This window comes from Mytilus californianus, unplaced genomic scaffold, assembly GCF_021869535.1.
Source record: "Mytilus californianus isolate M0D057914Y unplaced genomic scaffold, xbMytCali1.0.p SCAF_7, whole genome shotgun sequence".
Classification (NCBI taxonomy): domain Eukaryota; kingdom Metazoa; phylum Mollusca; class Bivalvia; order Mytilida; family Mytilidae; genus Mytilus; species Mytilus californianus.
Window position 1 is genome coordinate 54,125,005 of NW_026262723.1, and position 19,096 is coordinate 54,144,100.

The 19,096-nt window shown below is 32.8% G+C and overlaps 1 protein-coding gene across 1 annotated transcript in view; it reads right to left on the reverse strand.

The window, feature by feature from the left end:
• Positions 1–3,433: 3,433 nt before the first annotated feature.
• LOC127708462 (MAM and LDL-receptor class A domain-containing protein 1-like) overlaps positions 3,434–19,096 on the reverse strand; it is a 28,646-nt gene continuing 12,983 nt past the window's right edge. The window contains exons 3-4 of the mRNA XM_052213331.1: positions 14,709–15,050; positions 3,434–3,588 (exon numbers count right to left, since the gene is read on the reverse strand). Of these exons, the coding sequence (XP_052069291.1) occupies positions 3,434–3,588; positions 14,709–15,050 (497 nt within the window). The remainder of the gene's footprint in view (positions 3,589–14,708; positions 15,051–19,096) is intronic.

Here is a 19,096-nt window from a genome sequence, read left to right on the forward strand (position 1 = left end):
TATTGTCAAAACGTAAAATATACAGTCAATTCACCTGGGTAAATCGAGAACATTTAAAAGAAGAGGTGGGTATAATATAAGAAATAAGTAACTTGATAAAGCTTGAAAATTTATATAATGTAGAGGATTCGAAAACGATAATCAACTAGCGACTAACGTCGAGCGTTGATTACCGTTTACGAATCCCTTATTTATAATAAATTATCCAATATTGAAGTCTCACAAACATCTTTCCGGTCAGATTTATTTCAATTTTATCAGCAATCAAAGCCGTGCTTCAAATGTATTGTGAAACTGCCTATTCTAGAGGTGGCGTGAATCAGATGTGGATACTAAAAAATTCCAAAGATCTTTTAGAGTACATACAATCTAAGACTCTTTCATGTTGCAATAGTGTTAAAACATTTGACTTTTCTACACTTTACACTTTCCCCATTCCAAACTAAAAGACAAATTGAAAGAGTTGATATCGCTTTGTTTCATAAAAAATAATGGCCAACGTAGATACAAGTATCTTGTCTTAGGGAGGGATAAATCCTATTTTGTAAAAAATCACTCTGATTCAAACAAAAAATCTCTGAAACTGACATTATCAAGATGCTTGATTTCTTGATTGACAACATATTTGTTACTTTTGGAGGACGTGTTTTTCAACAAACAATCGGCATTCCCATGGGAACCAACTGTGCCCCTCTTCTTTCCGAATTGTTCTTTTATTCTTATGAGGCTGACTTCATACAGGAAATTAAGCTTCTTAGGAAGAAAGAAAAGAAGTTAGCAGTATCCTTTAACTTTACTTTCCGCTATAAAGATGATGTTCTCTCACTAAATAATTCAAAATTTGGTGACTATGTTGAACTTATCTATCCCATCGAACTTGAGATAAAGGATACAACAGATACAGTTAAGTCTGCCTCATATCTTGACTTACATCTAGAAATTGACAACGCGGGTCGGTTGAAAACAAAACTTTACGACAAAAGAGATGATTTCGGCTTCCCAATTGTGAACTTTCCATTTCTATGTAGCAACATTCCAGCAGCGCCTGCATACGGAGTATATATCTCCCAACTGATACGATAATCCTGGCTTGTACTTCCTATCATGATTTCCTTTATAGAGGGTTGCTGCTCACAAGGAAACTATTACACCAAGAGTTCCAAACGGTGAAGTTGAAATCATCTCTTCGTAAATTTTACGGACGCCATCACGAGTTGGTTGACCGTTATGGAATATCCGTTTCACAGATGATAGCGCATATGTTCCTAATGTCGCAACTACAATCCTGTCCCCTTTTCACGAATGTGACCTACCGGATTAGACTTGTTACCGGGTTTGTACTAATATGAGCAACATGACGGGTGCCACCTGTGGAGCAGAATCTGCTTACCCTTCCGGAGCACCTGAGATCACCCCCAGTTTTTGGTGGGGTTCGTGTTGCTTAGTCTTTAGTGTTCTATGTTGTGCTTTGTGTACTATTGTTTGTCTGTTTGTCTTTTTCTTTTTTAGTCATTGCGTTGTCAGTTTATTTTCGACTTATGAGTTTGAATGTCCCTCGGGTATCTTTCGCCCCTCTTTTGATTTAAAGTTATGTCCATATTTACAGAGCAGACTAGAAATTTTGTGAGAAATGCTCACAAAATGATACATATGTTCCATTTTCAAGAAATGTCAAAGTCTAATATGATAAATTTGCGTTTTAAAACTCTTAACATAATGTAGATAAGAAAAAAAAAGCCCAAGTAACATTATAACTTCGCATCAGGTGCGAAGATATATATTGCATTTCTCGGTTTTCATTGGCTGCCGTATGTTATGGCCTCAATTCTATTGGCTATAATGCAATATATGGAATTGGGAACATGCACCGAACGGTAGAAGATAATATATTAAGTAAAAATACAGAACGGGTATTCAAGATCCAATCAACAATTATTTATTGCTTCATATTCGCTTATGGATTCAAACTTTGGGATGAGCACTGAAAGATAAAATCGAAACGTTTAATATTTATACTTGTAACATCCATTCCTTTATCTTAATTATTTTGCATTGTGCACGATTCATTTACGTTTGCTATGTTTTAAATATCACTAGTCATACCAGCTATACAATATCACAAGCCATACCAATAATATAATATCACCAGTCCTACCTGTAATATAATACGTCACCAGTCATACTAACTATATGATAGTAATACTAATTACAAAACTAATGTATATGATATAAAATGAGATACGAGATATAATAGGTCTGTTCACTGATACGTCTACTCAGTTCAGGTTCAAATATAATTATTAGATATATGTTTGTAAATATTTAACCGTATAATTTAGTATAATCAACAAAGTATGGTTCTAACCATGAACTAAAAAAAAAGACAACTAACACAACACGTAAGTAAATCAATAAACATTTTTTTTCCAATGGGTGCTATCCTCGATCGAAACACGAAAAATTTGAACACAAAAAATAGAGTATTTTATGGATATTCGATATCCGATCTATAAATAATTTTGCCTTAACTGGTTAACCTTCCTATAAAAGGTCGCGTCAAATTCATATTGTTAAATAGGCTCATGTAGTTAATTTTTAATTGATAAGGAGAAATTATATTTTTAATTGTTACACATCATGGTGCGAAAATTTAAGTTTCATTCGTTATGCACGCCATTTTGAGATCAGTACTTAACACATGTTGATTCGGATTGGTTGTCTGATTATGTCGCAGAGGTTTTATTCAGTAGATTGAGATATACAATTTGGAAATGTCCCGGGCAGAAGAAAATATGAAGTATGTAGGATTAGGAATAAAATCTTTCAAGACCCGATCAACAATTATTACTACATGTTGACGTAATTTATGATATTGCAAAGTACTCAGTATTTTTTAGAAAGTTTTGTTTTAACTTTGGAGATATATTTTGAGTAAGTTTGATTAAAATAGTAAAAAGGGGTTTAGGAGAGTTATAGATACAAAAAGGGTACCCCAGGATAAAACAATAAAGGTCCACGATAAATTAAGAGAAATTCCCCTAAGTAAGGGTTTGGCATTATGTTTTGATTCTAAAAAGTTTCACTATATTCTAACTAGGGATTTAGAAGGATAGGTTGATACAAATGTTTACTGCAGTTTGCGGATGTCAAACAATGTCATGTCAAAGTATGAACATACCACGAAATATTCCCAAGCGTTTCCGGAGGCATGTACTGGATATGAATGTAAGACAGACAAACAAACGATACTTGGTCAGCACTATATACCTCATACTTCAACAAGCGTTGAAGAACGGGGGCTGTTATAATGATAAAAGGGTAAACAATACTAGTAACATAATTGATTTAAGGGTCAAATTAACGAACAACAACATTACTTCTGTATTGTTTTCATTTTTACGTGTAGTATTTACAATGTTTAAATAAATATGTTCTACCAACCAGATCCTGTGGTACGGTCTGTTTTTGGACCTGTTGTGCTATATCCAGAGTATCCTAGGTGACGAATCCATGAATAATTATCAGATGATTTGTCCAATTTTCGCCAATTACATTCGTCGTTTTCAAAGTCACACTGATGAATAACATCTAAAAAAATATGATGAATTATTTGTATAAAGCAGTGCTAAATGTTCTATGCACTCAAAGATGAAGCTATTAAGTACACAAAATACTCTAAAATTCTTTTTTTCATATAGATATTGTAAAGCTAACTTTATCTGCTCAATAGATATAAGAAGATGTGGTATGAGTGCCAATGAGACAACTCTCCATCCAAGTCAAAATTTATAAAAGTAAACCATTATAGGTCAAAGTACGGTCTTCAACACGGAGCCTTGGCTCACACCGAACAGCAAGCTATAAAGGGCCCCAAAAATTACTAGTGTAAAACCATTCAAACGGGAAAACCAACGGTCTAATCTATATAAAAAACGAGAAACGAGAAACACTTATGAACCAAATCAACAAACGACAACTACTGAACATCAGATTCCTGACTAAGGACAGACGCAAACAATTGCAGCGGGTTTAAACGTTTTAATGGTACCAAACCTTCACCCTTATCTGAAACAATAGTGTAACATCACAACATAGAAAGACACACTATAAAATATCAATTGAAATGGCTTAACTTAATCAAAAGACATATTAACACCAGTGAACATACAATGAACAAATGAATTTGATCTATGATACAATGTAAATACAAAATAAATAAACTAAGGGAAGAATAATTAAAGAAACATGTTATACCGCTGTGAAATGTTAAACAATTTAAGAAAAATAACATGCTTGAACAAAAATATCAGCCATTTGCAATTACTTTAAACACAGGTAAATGAAAATAATTTTGTTGTTAGGTATACGTGTACAGTTCAAATGGAGAAAGGAAATATTTTTACAAAATAAATAATTTTGATGTTCATAGTACGAAGAAGTGAAAATTTATAGTAATACCAAACACTTATCAAAGCTGATATATAGACCAGATACAACCCTGAATAAGTAAACATTAAATAATAAAAAAGCATTACAATTAGTATCAACAGGTCAAATAAACAAGAAAGTACGATTTGAGAGTACTCGCAGTTACTGACAGCTAGTTAAAAGCCAAAAACAATTATTAATAAAAAATCATGCATCAGAGACTAAAATCAACTAAAACACAACCCAGGGATTTAGTATTTTAACGTCATGGACAGTCAAAGAAGACATGACTTGTGCAATGCCAAAAATAAATGTATCGACAGGCAGTAGGATAGTTAGGAGTTAACCTCTTTATAGATCAAAATGAACGTGGGTGTGTCTTTATACATCCCGTTTGAAAAGAATACAAATTTAGTTATGTTTTAAAATCACGGATGACAAAATCGATATTAGTGCCAATGTAAACTATATTCAAAGATCTAATTACAACATTGGTAAATAGTTATCAAAGGTACCAGGATTATAATTTAATACGCCAGACGCGCGTTTCGTCTACATAAGACTCAATGACGGTAAGATAACCTTTACTAATAATTTTGTTTAAAGGTTCGATGAGTTTACAGGGATCACATAGTGATTTCCGCGCTTTAAGAACAATATTACCGTAAAATGTAGGATGTGAAATACCGTTTTTAATCAGTTTTCTACAGGTACAGCCAAATTTACTAATCAAATCTTTGTATCTTTGAAAGAATTTAGTAAAAGTTTTAAGTAATTTATGGTAACGAAATCCCTGACTTAATAATTTACCAGTGATGCATTGATTACGTTCGTTAAAATCTATGACATCACTACACACACGGGCATAACGAACGAGTTGGGATATATAAACACCGTATGATGGAGCCAAAGGAACATCGCCGTCTAAAAAAGGAAAATTAACAATAGGGAATGAAAAGTCGTCTCTTTTGTCGTAAATTTTAGTATGGAGTTTTCCTTTAGAAATTGAAATGTCCAAATCTAGAAAAGGACAACTACTGCTGTTTATGTTAGATTTAGTTAAAGTAAGTTCTTTTGTGTATATTTCGGTAGTATATTTAGAGGACTCTGGATTATTTAACGAAAAAATATCATCCAGATAACGGAAGGTATTGTTGAATGTATCAACCAAATGTAACAATGACGTGTCTTTACTGAGTTTGGTCATGAACTGAGATTCATAGCAATACAGGAATAAATCTGCTATTAAAGGGGCGCAGTTAGTGCCCATAGGAATACCTACTACCTGTCGATACACTTTATCGCCGGAACGTACATATATGTTGTCCAAGAGAAAATTTAAAGCTTCAATCATATCTTCACATTTCCAGTAAGTGTATCTAGCATACTTTTCTTTTTCGTTACAGAAAAAGGCTTTAAACGAGATACAGCAAATAAATTTGTAATGAGATTTTTCAAAAGACCATTTAATTAAATATGAAAACTTTTTCTTGATAAGATTGCGTGAAAGTGTAGTATAGAGAGTAGAAAAATCATAACTGTCAACAGAATTAAAAGGACCATCAAAAGCATGTATTTTATCTAAAACCTCTAAAGAATTTTTTACACTCCAAAAATGATTAATATCATTATTTTCATAACCTTTATTACAAAAGTAAATAACAAGTTCTTTGATAGTAGTAAGGGAGGTAGTTAGAAGCACTGATAGATTGGTAGTAGACCACTTACTAGATGTGGAAATGAAACGGAATTTAAATGTTTTTTTGTGCAATTTAGGTAACCAGTACATAGTAGGGACTTTCAAATGTTCGGAAGAGGCTTTAAGCTGGGTAGTGGCAGTGATATGCTTGTTTACAATTTGACTCTCTGTGGAGCGTACGGACCTGAATGTAGAAGAATTTGTAATTTCGTTTTGGAGAACTTCCGTGTAGTATATTCGTCACACCACCACTACATTATTTGCTGGTTTGTCTGCCGGTACGAACACAAACCGCATTGCGAATACTTGGAGTTTATTTTTTTTTTTTCTAGAAATGGGAATATCATGGACCCTATTACTAATTTCAGAATTGTTTTCAAAATGAGATATACGAATATTAACAGTATTCATAATTTTATTCAAATAACTGTCTAGAGATTTTTTATCAGATGTTTCACGTTTACACCAATTTTTACAGTAGACAGACAGATCGTCTTTAATGACCTGACGACACTGTTTCCAATCTATTTTAGATGGAGGACGATATTTCTGTCCTTTTTTAAGAAAAATTATGACCTCACGGTCTTTGACGATGTTGAGGTATCCTGTAAGGACATGTCCCTAGGGAACATATCTAAAACTAGATGTTTCACAGTCTCAAGTGGAAAGAAAATTATTTTCTATATTGACGTCTGATGTAACTGACGAATAATTAAAACTCAAACTCTGCTGGGTTTTTTATAAGAATACGAAATAATAGGTGGTTCTATATTATCAAAATATGGAGGTTTTTGGCTTTGGATGGCAAAGTCATTGAATATACTAGATAAGTTATTAAAATCAATACCTCTATTTATATATTTTGATTTAAGAAAATGTCGTTTATATTCTAATTCGTCACCTCAAACGCATATAAAGTATTTATAAAATAAAAACAAACACTTGTTACATAGGAATAGCTCGCCAGCATGTGCAGCTTACTGTTAAATTTTATTAAAACAAAATATTGAGTCCCGATGTCATGATATCGGCAACACCGCTGCGTAGTACACGACAGCCTACAAAATAGAAAAACAAAATCAGAAATCATATATACATATAAATCTTAATAATCAAACAAACAATGTCCTACTGATAGTATAAATATCTATCTATCTATGCGTGGAAACATTTCAAATATACAAGCATCTTAATCCGGGTGGGGGAGAGAGGGGTCTTAACCTAAACTAAGCTGCCTTACTGAACGGTATACGAGCTTCGAATGACCATATACCTTAAATTACTTAAACAAGACAACTATTCGCGCTTTAAAAATCCCGTGCTATTTACATAACAAATATCATACTCAATATATTTACGCAACGCGACAAATATTGACCAATCTGAAATATCATATATTTGAAACACAAACCTGTTTATCCAATATAAACACCAATAGATGACCACTATGCGGACACACAATCACGTGTGATTGTTTACATAATAGAAAACACGTGTATGCTCAACTTTAATAAATACATTTATATTCTAATTCGTCACCTCAAACGCATATAAAGTATTTATAAAATAAAAACAAACACTTGTTACATAGGAATAGCTCGCCAGCATGTGCAGCTATTTTCGACAAAACAAAGAAAGGCGCAAATGTGTGTTTTTAAATTCCTAAATTTTTAGTTACTGTCAGACGTTCACTGATGTTCTCTTTGACATATCCGTCCTTAGCCCGGTCTGATTTCCAGCGACCATGTTTTTGAAGATTCGATCTTCCACATGCGCGTTTGCAGCAGCAGTGGCGCCTCCGGACCTCAAACTATGCAAACCAAAATACTTTTTGTCTAATTCAATAGATGTTAAAGTAGATAACAGAATTTCTCTTGCAGTAGTATAAGAAAGCTTCCCATTTCTTAATTTGTAACCATTTACAGATTTACAAAAAGATAAAGGACGAAAAATCAAATCATTACTGTCTGACTTGATGTTTGCTAAATCTAAATATTTCATAAACATTTTAACGGGACATGTAATTTTGTCCGTTTTTGAAATGAGGACATCTCTACCCTCACGGTAAATATCAGTTTTACTACTCTCTATCAGTAAAACGATGTACAAATCATGAAAAGCAATATTATTTCTTGTCAGATTTGCTAATTCTGAATACCTCAAAAATCCAGCAAAACTTATAAGGCCCATACATGCTATTCTAACATCTTAAGATTAGATTTATCGTTACCATAAAGCATAACAATTTGATACAAAATTTCTTGTGTTATAGGTTCTTTCTTAACCACAATGTGTCCAACAGATCTCAAAGATCCTTCCTTCACAGAAATAACCAAATCCGATTTACACGGATTTTCAACTCCGGTTAATCTATGAGCCCAACTTATAACATAAAAAGCTTCATTTATGCTGCTAGTAGATTTACCAATATTAGTCAAATAAACTAAATACGATGCGACAGAAATAACTGAAGCAGGTAACGTGTTTGAAATATTAATAGATAAACACCACTTACAAAAAGCCTTGAAAAAATATCTATACTGTCGTTGAGTGTTGGGTGCTCTAGATGACAAACAAAAGGAAGGTATCTGGTCTACAAGGAGCTACATGGATGGAGATTGTGACTGACGAAAAGAACTAATATCAATCCATCTTCCGGTTTTGAAAACATCTGAAAAATGTGTTACCCAATAAAGGAAAATTAAACAAGTATTCATATAAATTATTATAATAAAATGCATATGACATTAAACAATCAACCGTGCCTACTACAATATCATACTACAACATATGATACTAGGGCCATGTCGCTAAAAATCCTTCATCTTTTACATTCTCAACTGAGTAATATGTACAACGTAAAATCTCATTCACCATGCCTCTGCAATACCGAAATTGATATCAGGACCATGTGAAAAATCACAGACTAGCGTCTAGTCTAACTGCGAGAACAGTTGATAAAAAATTTTCAGTTCCAAAGATACACTTCGGACTACTTCCTTTTGAATAGATTCTATTCGTTTCTTTAAATTCTAGCACATCTTTAACATAAGCTTTGCAAGTCAAGTTTTTATTAAAAATATATGACCAGAATGGCGCAGACACCCATCGTGGGACAATCAAAGACCCTTTAGCATTCAAAGTAAGCACATTAGATTTCCAGAACTTAAGCTCATTCAAAATCTCAGCTGGATAAACTATTTGTAATAATTTATCCCAGCTCAATCTTTGCACGATGCACAAGTAACAATATCTTGTCATCAATCTAGTCAAATTTTCGAACACTGGTGATATAGAAATAATCTTACCAGTCACTTGAGCTAATTGCCTAGCAGAGAAAAACAAAAATCTGTCTAAAATTTCATCTATAGACTGTAACAAATCATTTAATCTTCTTTCGGGAATAGAAATGCAGAATTGAGCAGAATCCCAAGTGATTCCTAACCATTCTAACTTTTGGGTAGGTTCAAAAACAGATTTTTCTATATTAACTAAAAAACCAGCCTCTTTTAGTGATTTTTTGATAAAATCTGAATCTTTCCGACATAATTCGTAATCCGAAGCCATTCTGAACCCATCATCTAAATACAAAACAATATCAATCGAATTTTGTCTCCAATATTTGACCATAGATCTCAAACATTTGGTAAACAAGTAAGGGCTAGAAGCTAGACCAAAAACTAAAACTGAAAAACAGTAATACTTGTTATTCCAGGAAAAACCAAGAAACGTTTGTTGCTGAGGACAAATGTCGTAATGATGATAACCAGACTTTAAATCGAACTTAAACAGATAAGAACCTTTTTTGAAAAATTGAATAGCTGTTTACCAGTCTTCAAATTTAAATCTCTCTTTTTTGACGGATTTATTTAAAATTGAAAGATCCAATATTAACCTCTTTTTTCCGGACTTATTGGTGGCTACTGATAAAGGATTAACAATATAAGGCGTAAAGGGAATTTCATATCCACATCCAGAATCAACTAAATCTAAAACGGCTTTATCCACAAATTCTGAGTTAGAAACAACAGATTTATTGTTTTTCATGTGCATACTAGGGGGAGGCACTAAAAATGGGATTACATAACCGTTTTTAATTGTATCTAAAACAAAATCACTAGCTCCAATCTTAACCCAAAAATCGTAATGTTTTGCAAGCCTGCCTTTAACACCTTTCAAGTTATGACTAGCAGAAAAATCTAATTTTTCAAGAAATTGAACTTGTGACATAAATTCGTCAAGTTCGTCGTTATTGCATTCATAGCTAGAAGATTACAAACTTATATCTAGATACTTATCATTAACAGTAACTGTATCATTGCTGTTTGGATGGCTGGTAACTGGGTGCAGAAGCTGTGGCTGACTTGAAGTTGAGTGTTTTGAGGGCTCTAGTCTCGGCCTGGCGAATCTTTTTCTCGTCCTCATCATTTTCGGCGATATCGTTACTTTCATATTCTCTAACCGTAACCCATCCCCCAGTGGAGTTATCAGCGATCCTGATGAGTTTGTTCCTTTCTTTAAGTTTACCCACCAAATCACCAGTAATAGAAGAAAGGGGGAAGCAACAGATACAAGATCCTTGTGGATTTTGTTAAGACCATCCATAATGTTCTCATTAAAACGAAACTGAATCCGATTCCCTTCTGATTTGAACTTAATATTAGCCTCATCTCTGTATTTCTTGGATAAATTGTCTTGTTCTGACAGAATGTCGGACTTTAAATCAACAAGTTTCTTATCCAAATAGTCTTTAAAAAGCCCAAAAGTGTCTTCTAAGTCACGGTTTTGTTGATTAGCTTGTGAATTGGAAGCGTCCAGACGTTCGGGCTGACCATGTAAGGGGTCCCTTAAGAAATCTTCTTCATTCAGATCGAGTACTGGTTCGGACATATCTTAACCTAAACTAAGCTGCCTTACTGAACGGTATACGAGCTTCGAATGACCATATACCTTAAATTACTTAAACAAGACAACTATTCGCGCTTTAAAAATCCCGTGCTATTTACATAACAAATATCATACTCAATATATTTACGCAACGCGACAAATATTGACCAATCTGAAATATCATATATTTAAAACACAAACCTGTTTATCCAATATAAACACCAATAGATGACCACTATGCGGACACACAATCACGTGTGATTGTTTGCATAATAGAAAACACGTGTATGCTCAACTTTAATAAATACATTTATGATTTTCAGGTTTATCGATACTAGGAAATAGCCTATGATGACAAAAGGCTGTAATAATACGGGTGTATTCATACATTTGGCTAAAAAAAGAAATTTTATCACACTCCAGAAAAATCTCATATAATTTACTTATTGGTATCTGACCCAGTTTGCATAATACTTGATGTCTGCCATTATTTGTTTGTTAAATTGATAACGATGACGTCCAACTTGGATGGAGATATGATTATGATATTGAGAAGCAAACATAATTTCTTGAAGCATAATGTGTTTACTTATCTACATTGACATTTTTATTAGTATAGATAAGAAGACAGAGCAAGTTATCCTGATAAAGATTTCATATATATAGGTTTGTATTTATCTAAAATACGTTTTCAAAGAGGTATGGTAAAATGTTAAAGAGCGAAACTACTACAAGCTTGTGCCTTTTATACCTGACTATGCGGTATTTGTTTTGCTAATTTGTACAGTCTGTACGGTGACGTATTTGCTTACCTTCTACTTCTTTTGGTCTCTGCTGGGGAGTTGATTCATTGACAATCATGACATATCTTCTTATTGTTATATTGATCATAGCGTCACGAACTTATTTTATATTAATGTGTTTATGTATCTATCATAAAAACTTCCTGATTTCCTATTGTCAACATCTTTTGAAGTAACTTTCATTTTGCATGATGTTTGAATGAGACAATAATTATAAGCATTATATTGTTATTTGTTAGACAAACAAGCTAAGTATGTATTTAAACTGGTTTTGACTAGTTTGATAAATATGTGATACACCTACGAATTTGTTTTTACAAAACGAGAACTATTCTTTGCTCATTCAACATTTTTACAATTACACTGAAGGAATACTGTCCGGTAGGGATCGTGGTATTTTGTGTGAATATGATGCACACCCATACCCTTCTCTCAAACACAAATCTGTTCTGGTAAGACTTGAAACCGAAGCTTAAAATACAAGAAATAGGCATTGTGACCTGTTTGATCTACCATATTGTGTGCCTATTTTCACATTTATCAATGACCAAAACTGTTGATTGGCAAAAGTGAAAACGGTTAATATCGATCTTGACATCAATTTCATCATTAGTTACAACATATTAAAATTTAAAAGACCATTGGTTGAACAGTCCATGAATAATTTAAACAGAATCGACAAAAAGTGTCATCTCCAAATCGATCAAGGACCATAACTCCTGAACAATAAAAGTCAAAATCGTCAAAACCGAACTTAACCTCCATTTTGTTACCAAGATATTAAAATTATAAAAGTACTGTTTTCAAAATTAATAAATAATTGCACGGAAACGAAAGTAAAGTGCCATTCTATCAGTCCTCAACAATATTTACGTGTTTATACAATATCTCTAGGTCTAAATCGTCCCAAAAACATAGAAACTGGGAGTAAGTTAAACAGAATCAACCAAAGATCTGAAATATGTATACACATTCACTTAGTTTTGATATTCGATTACATTTAAACTCATCAATTAATTCAACACGCTGGGTTTTACTTGTGAAGCATACATTATAATACGGTGTAAAAGGACAAAACAAAGCAAGAATACATTTTCTTATTTATCTTGTTCTTTTGACCACTAAAAGAGAGGCAAAAGATACCAAAGGGACATTCAAACTCATAAGTCGAAATTAAACTGATAACGCAATGGCAAACAACGAAAAACGACCAAAAGACAAACAACTGTTTACAAAATACAACGTTGATAACTGAAGACTGAGCAACGCGAATTCCACCAAAACCCCGTAGGTGATCTGAGACAGGTTTTCCGGTAAGATAAGCAAATCCTACTCCACATGCAGCACCCTTCATGATGCTCACGTAAGTAAAAATCCAGTGATAAGTCTAGTCCGTTAGTCACATCCCAGGAAAAGAGGACTGGATTGTGGTTACGGCAATTGGATTAATCTGTCGTAATCTGTAAAACAGATATTCCATAACGGCCAATCAACTGGCGTCTGTTAATTGTTCGAAGGGATGATTTCAACTTCACCAAATGGAAAATTTGGTTAAATAACTTATATGCAAGCAGCAACATCATCTATGAAGCGGCATTACATTAAAAAGGGTTACTATTGATAGTCTTAACTTAACGACGGTGTGCATGGAGTTCTAGAGATGGATGGAACCCTTTCGCAGGACGAGTTATATTTCATAAAAATTTCATTAAATTTGGAACACTTTTCGATTTTTCACAATTTTTCCGTTTCCATGGTTACGGTGGCCATCTTGAAAATTTCAAACCCTAAGTGCACATCTGCATATGGGCAGAGATGGATGGCACCCTTTCGAAGGACGAGTTATATTTCTTAAAAATTTCATTAAATTTGGAACACTTTTCGATTTTTCACATTTTTGCCGTTTCCATGGTAACGGCGGCCATCTTGAAAATTTCTAACCCTAAGTGGACATCTGCATATGGGGAGTCTCATTATGGTGCAGTTTTATCAATGTTTGTCATGTCATCTCCGAGAACTAAGCTGCACAAAAAAGTGTGGAATGTAAAATCATGGAATAACAATATATCCCCCCTTTTACCATTGGAGTGACATGATAAAATTAAGGAGATGTGGTATGATTGCCAATTAGAGAACTATCCACCAAAGTTCAAGTGAAGTGGATGTAACCAATAATAGGCAGCCGTACGGCCTTCAACAATGAGAAAAAGCCATATAGCCGGCAAAAAAGGGCCTCGGCATGAAAAATATGAACTGTAGAACGGTAGTGACATACTGCCAAATTCGAACTCTGCGAGTTTTGGTTCCTAGCATTGTGTATGAGTTTCATAAGATTGCGAATGAAAGATTTTGAGCAAGACAAGTCTTTATAGCACTAAACATTCTTTTAACTTTGTACATCGTGTAGGTATAAAACATTGATAAGATGTAAAATAAAGTACATCCAATAGATTTATAAAATCATCTTTTGTTACACTGAACTCAGAAGAAAACACTAAGGATAATTATATTATATCTAAAATTGTAAAACCTGAAGTTCTTTTCTATTCAAACTAGCATGGTTTCCCAAAGATCGGATTTTTATGTAGATTGTATTTTTAGTTTTTTATTTAATATCTTGTATATTTCATATCAAATTTTGATATTGATAAATTTTACCTGTAATTTACCTGTACAGGTTAAAAATTAAAATAATAATTGCCAAAACGTAATATGACTCAAATTTTGTTAGCCCAAATAATACCATTGTCACGCTTATGGTTTAGCCCAAATGTCTTGCGCCCGTTCAAGACAACTAATCATGTGAAATATTAGTAAGCAATCGGTTTGGAACAAATAAAGATATAAAAATAAGAATTAATATATAATTAACATTACGAAATGGGCCTTACCTGTACAAGCTCTATTGACTAATAAAACATCATCTAGAGCGATAATGCCATCGATATCTTGTATACCACGAACGACCTTAAACGTAAGATTATATATATAATTTGGAATAGAATGCTCAATGGTAATTTCTATTCGGATCCATCTGTTTGCTGAAGTTCTGTTTACTTGGTGTATTTTCATTTTATTCTGCAATACTTCCAAAACATGTTTAGAATCCGTCTTGTAATGCCAGAATGAAAGACATTGTTCTTTCGACGATACTATGTTTTCAGTATAAAGTTCGGCGATCATTCCTTCGCTGGATCCATATGACAAAATGTATGCATTATTACCAGTTAGAGCTGAAAAAAACGTACAGTTACTTCGAGCATTTGTTTATATTTATTATTTTTTTTGGTTGCATTTGTGTAATGTTTATCAATTATTTCGACATTTTAAAGTTATATTTACTAGTGTTCTATTCTACTGCATTTCAATGTAATATCTTCTTTTATTAACGTTCTGGTAGTCAACTAGTTTTGGAATTAAAGGAGAGAGTTGCAATATACAAAATCCATTTTAAACCCCATGCATATTCATGTGCCAGTCTCTAGTCAGCAAACGAGAAGGTCTGGTAAGGGCTAATTTTGGCCTAACATTTGAAGTACATCTGATGAATGATTTTTGACATTTTTTAAACACTTAAGTGTCTACTTCAGTCGATTCAATTATATTTTTGTTAAAGATTTGAACTGATGTGGTCATAAAAGACACTCAAATTCAAGCTTGAATATGAAAAATCTATCAAATATGCCATAAAACGTCACTTTTCAGATGGTTTTTGTCTAAAATGAAAGTGGCCGAATTCGTGTTCAGTCTCAACCTTTATATATGTTATGTACTATCATCAAGTTCAACATATATTTGAATATTATGAATGAACACAAGTGCGGCCACTTCCATTTTTGACAAAACCCGTCTAAAAATAGCACAAAATAATGTTAAAATTGTGAAGATTTCGGTAATTGTGCATGATTCAATAAATAGCTAAAAGTTTGCAGTTTAACAAATTTGTAAAAATGCCATATTTTGGGGCCAAAAAAGGTGTCTTACCGGGCCTACTCCATTGTCAGTGGTTGTCTTATTATTTTGTTATTTTAGGAATTTTGTCATATTTTAAAATTCTTTTTAATTCACCAATAACTTGAAGAGACACATGCCGATTTAAGCTTGGCATATTATGTAGACACATGTGTTTCTTTAAAGACTATTTGTTGACCTCTAGATGTGTTTTTTTTAGTTACAGATGTATCGTTGGAGTGCTGTCGCATTTGCGTTTACCTAATATCTCCATTTATTCATACATGTATTGCACTCGTGTTTTATTTTTCCATTATATAGTCATTCCATATCGATGAAAACTGATCAAAAATTTTCGGCATATGGCAAGGGAACATTTTATTGAACATACATTTGTAGTTGCTTAAAACATTTGTAAGTGGTCATTTTATGAAATTGCGGTTTTCACCTACAGCGTCCATTACAAACCCGGGTGTTCAGTACTGTAATTTTTAGGAAAAATACTCTCGTTGAATAATTCAAGATTTGGTTACTATCTTCTTTTCTATTTACTTAAAATTAAATTTACCACACCGACAGCTTCATACCTTGAATTTCTTGGCGTACTAAGTTATAATAAAAAAAAATAAGAAGATGTGTTATGATTGCCAAAGAGACAACTCTCCACCAGAGACCAAATGACGAAGAAGTATATAAGCCTGGTAGTATCGGTGTTCTCAATGCAACTCCTGGTGGGATCACATGCCAAGTAGTCAGCGCTCCTGTGGTGGCATTAAATATCATTGAAACGATCATTTAACTTGAAGTAACTGTTCATGAAATGTTGCAATCATTCGACATCTTAACCTTTTTTTAACAACAGGCCAATATCGCACTGACACAATTTGACATAACTTTAGGATATTTTAAGTTTTCAGTAGCCTTCAAAATGAATTAAACACTAAGTCTTGATGAATTATACGCATGTGAATTTTTTTTCTGGAAAGCCAATGATGTAGAAATACTTGAAGATTTAAGAGTTGTACGTGACCAAATTGGACCAAAACGAATAGCCATATAAACTTATACGTCAAAAGACATAAGTATAATAATGTAAATTCTAATTGTGAATATTCCTTTTTTATTAAACAACATTCCTGCAGAACCTACAAATGAGGTATGTTTCTTTTAAATGATATGATATTAAGGACATGACTTTGTGTTTTCTATCAGGATTTCCTTGATAGAGGGATATTTTTTTTCCAAGACAGCTATTGAACCAAGAGTTCTTATTAGTAAAGTTGAGGTCATTATGTTTGATTTGCCGTTATAATGGTCATAAAATTAATGTTCGCAAAAAAAAAAAAAAAAAATCATATGTCATCGTATTTACTGTAATATGACTTTTCGAGGGCGAACAAATCTTCGTATCACCCTGAGCCAAGAAAAATTATGTTTTTATTCTACGGTTTATTTTTGTTTCACTTACATGCTTACTGAACATATCATATCAATTTACATATCATTTTTTATATTTACTTACCTTATTAATAAATATGTCCATACACGGCATAAACAGCGTCGATCAAAAATCGATTTTTTATTCTATGACATGTTTTTTTTTTCTATTTTACTTTTATGTCTGAAATAATTTTGATTACGTTTTTGACTATACTTTTTCCATTTTTAAAAAAGCAGTGGTCAAATGTGAGGATTGATTGGTTTCTTTAAAAAAATATTATTCAATATAAAATTTATATTATTTTCCTGTTTCAGAAAGGAAGTAATAGAATGTTACTAACTAATAAGAATAAACATTACTAAAGAAAAAAACCAATAATGTAAAACAAATACTGATTCCTGCATACTACTGGATTTTTCTTTCCTGAAACCCAAAATAGAGATCGTATGCACATCGGTTATTTTTGTACGAAAATATCAATAAGGCGTAAAATTGTTACCTCGATCTCCTTAGTGAATTATTCCCTGCTAATATTTACTCCAACTTTATTGTCGAAAAATGTGTGCATATGTTGGCATTAAATAATGAAGCATGCACACAATCCGTTATTTTCATTCACCCTTTTCTACATCTGTCATGTTTTTTGTAAGTTATATTTGACAAACCACTAATTCATTTGATTGGCGGATATGACATTTTTTTATTAATTTATCTGTTTTAATTAAAATGTTGCTAATTGAAAAGCGATGAGTGTTACTAATTTAGCTAGTACGTCAATTATTGATTTCGTTTCATAAACGACCAGATACATGAATACAAATGAAACCTAGTAAGTAAAGAGAACATATTTTTTGGTCAATACATTAAAAACGTCATTGTATTTCAATGTGTTTTACATCTGTAATCTAGACTGATATTAAAAATGTTTTCTATTTCTTAAAAGCAGTATGATCAGTAACAGTAACTGTTTACAAATAATTTATAACATGTATAAAGAAAAAAAGCTTTGGTTCATAAAAAAAAAGAAAACAGTTTTAATATGTCCTTTGATTGAGTTAAGCTATTTCAGTTGATATTTTATAGTGTGTCTTTCTATGTTGTGATGTTACACTATTTTTTCAGAAAAAGGGTGAAGGTTTGGTACCATTAAAACGTTTAAACCCGCTGCATTTGTTTGCACCTGTCCTAAGTCAGGAATCTGATGTTCAGTAGTTGTCGTTTGTTGATGTGATTCATAAGTTTTTCTCGTTTCTCGTCTTTTATATAGATTAGACCGTTGGTTTTCCCGTTTGAATGGTTTTACACTAGTAATTTTGGGGGCCCTTTATAGCTTACTGTTCCGTGTGAGCCAAGGCTCCGTGTTGAAGACCGTACTGTGACCTATAATGGTTTACTTTTATAAACTTTGACTTGGATGGAGAGTTGTCTCATTGGCACTCATACTACATCTTCTTATATCTATTATACCGATGTTCAACATTTATTGTCGCTTGGTGGCAAAAGGGGAATTATTATATTTGAACTTTTTGTTACCATGACGGACACATTCTGGATTGCCATGCGTTTCAGCACTAATTGGTTTATCAATGTCTTTGCGAACGGACATACAAATGTGATAAGTACTATTTATAAAATGGAAAAAGTAATGTTTAAAGTCAATGAAAATGTATTAAATACAAGTCACCGAGTTAATATTTGCCCCTAAAATCCATCGTTCAAGTTGGTGTGCATTTACCATCGACATTGAACAAAAATCTCGAATTGTTTACACACTCGGTAACTTGCGCAAACATAACTTAACAGTTCGTAAGGTGGTTCAATTTTTTTGTTAGCTATATTGTCTTCACCAAGAACAGGGAAAAAAAACAAATGTCGAGTAATATTCAT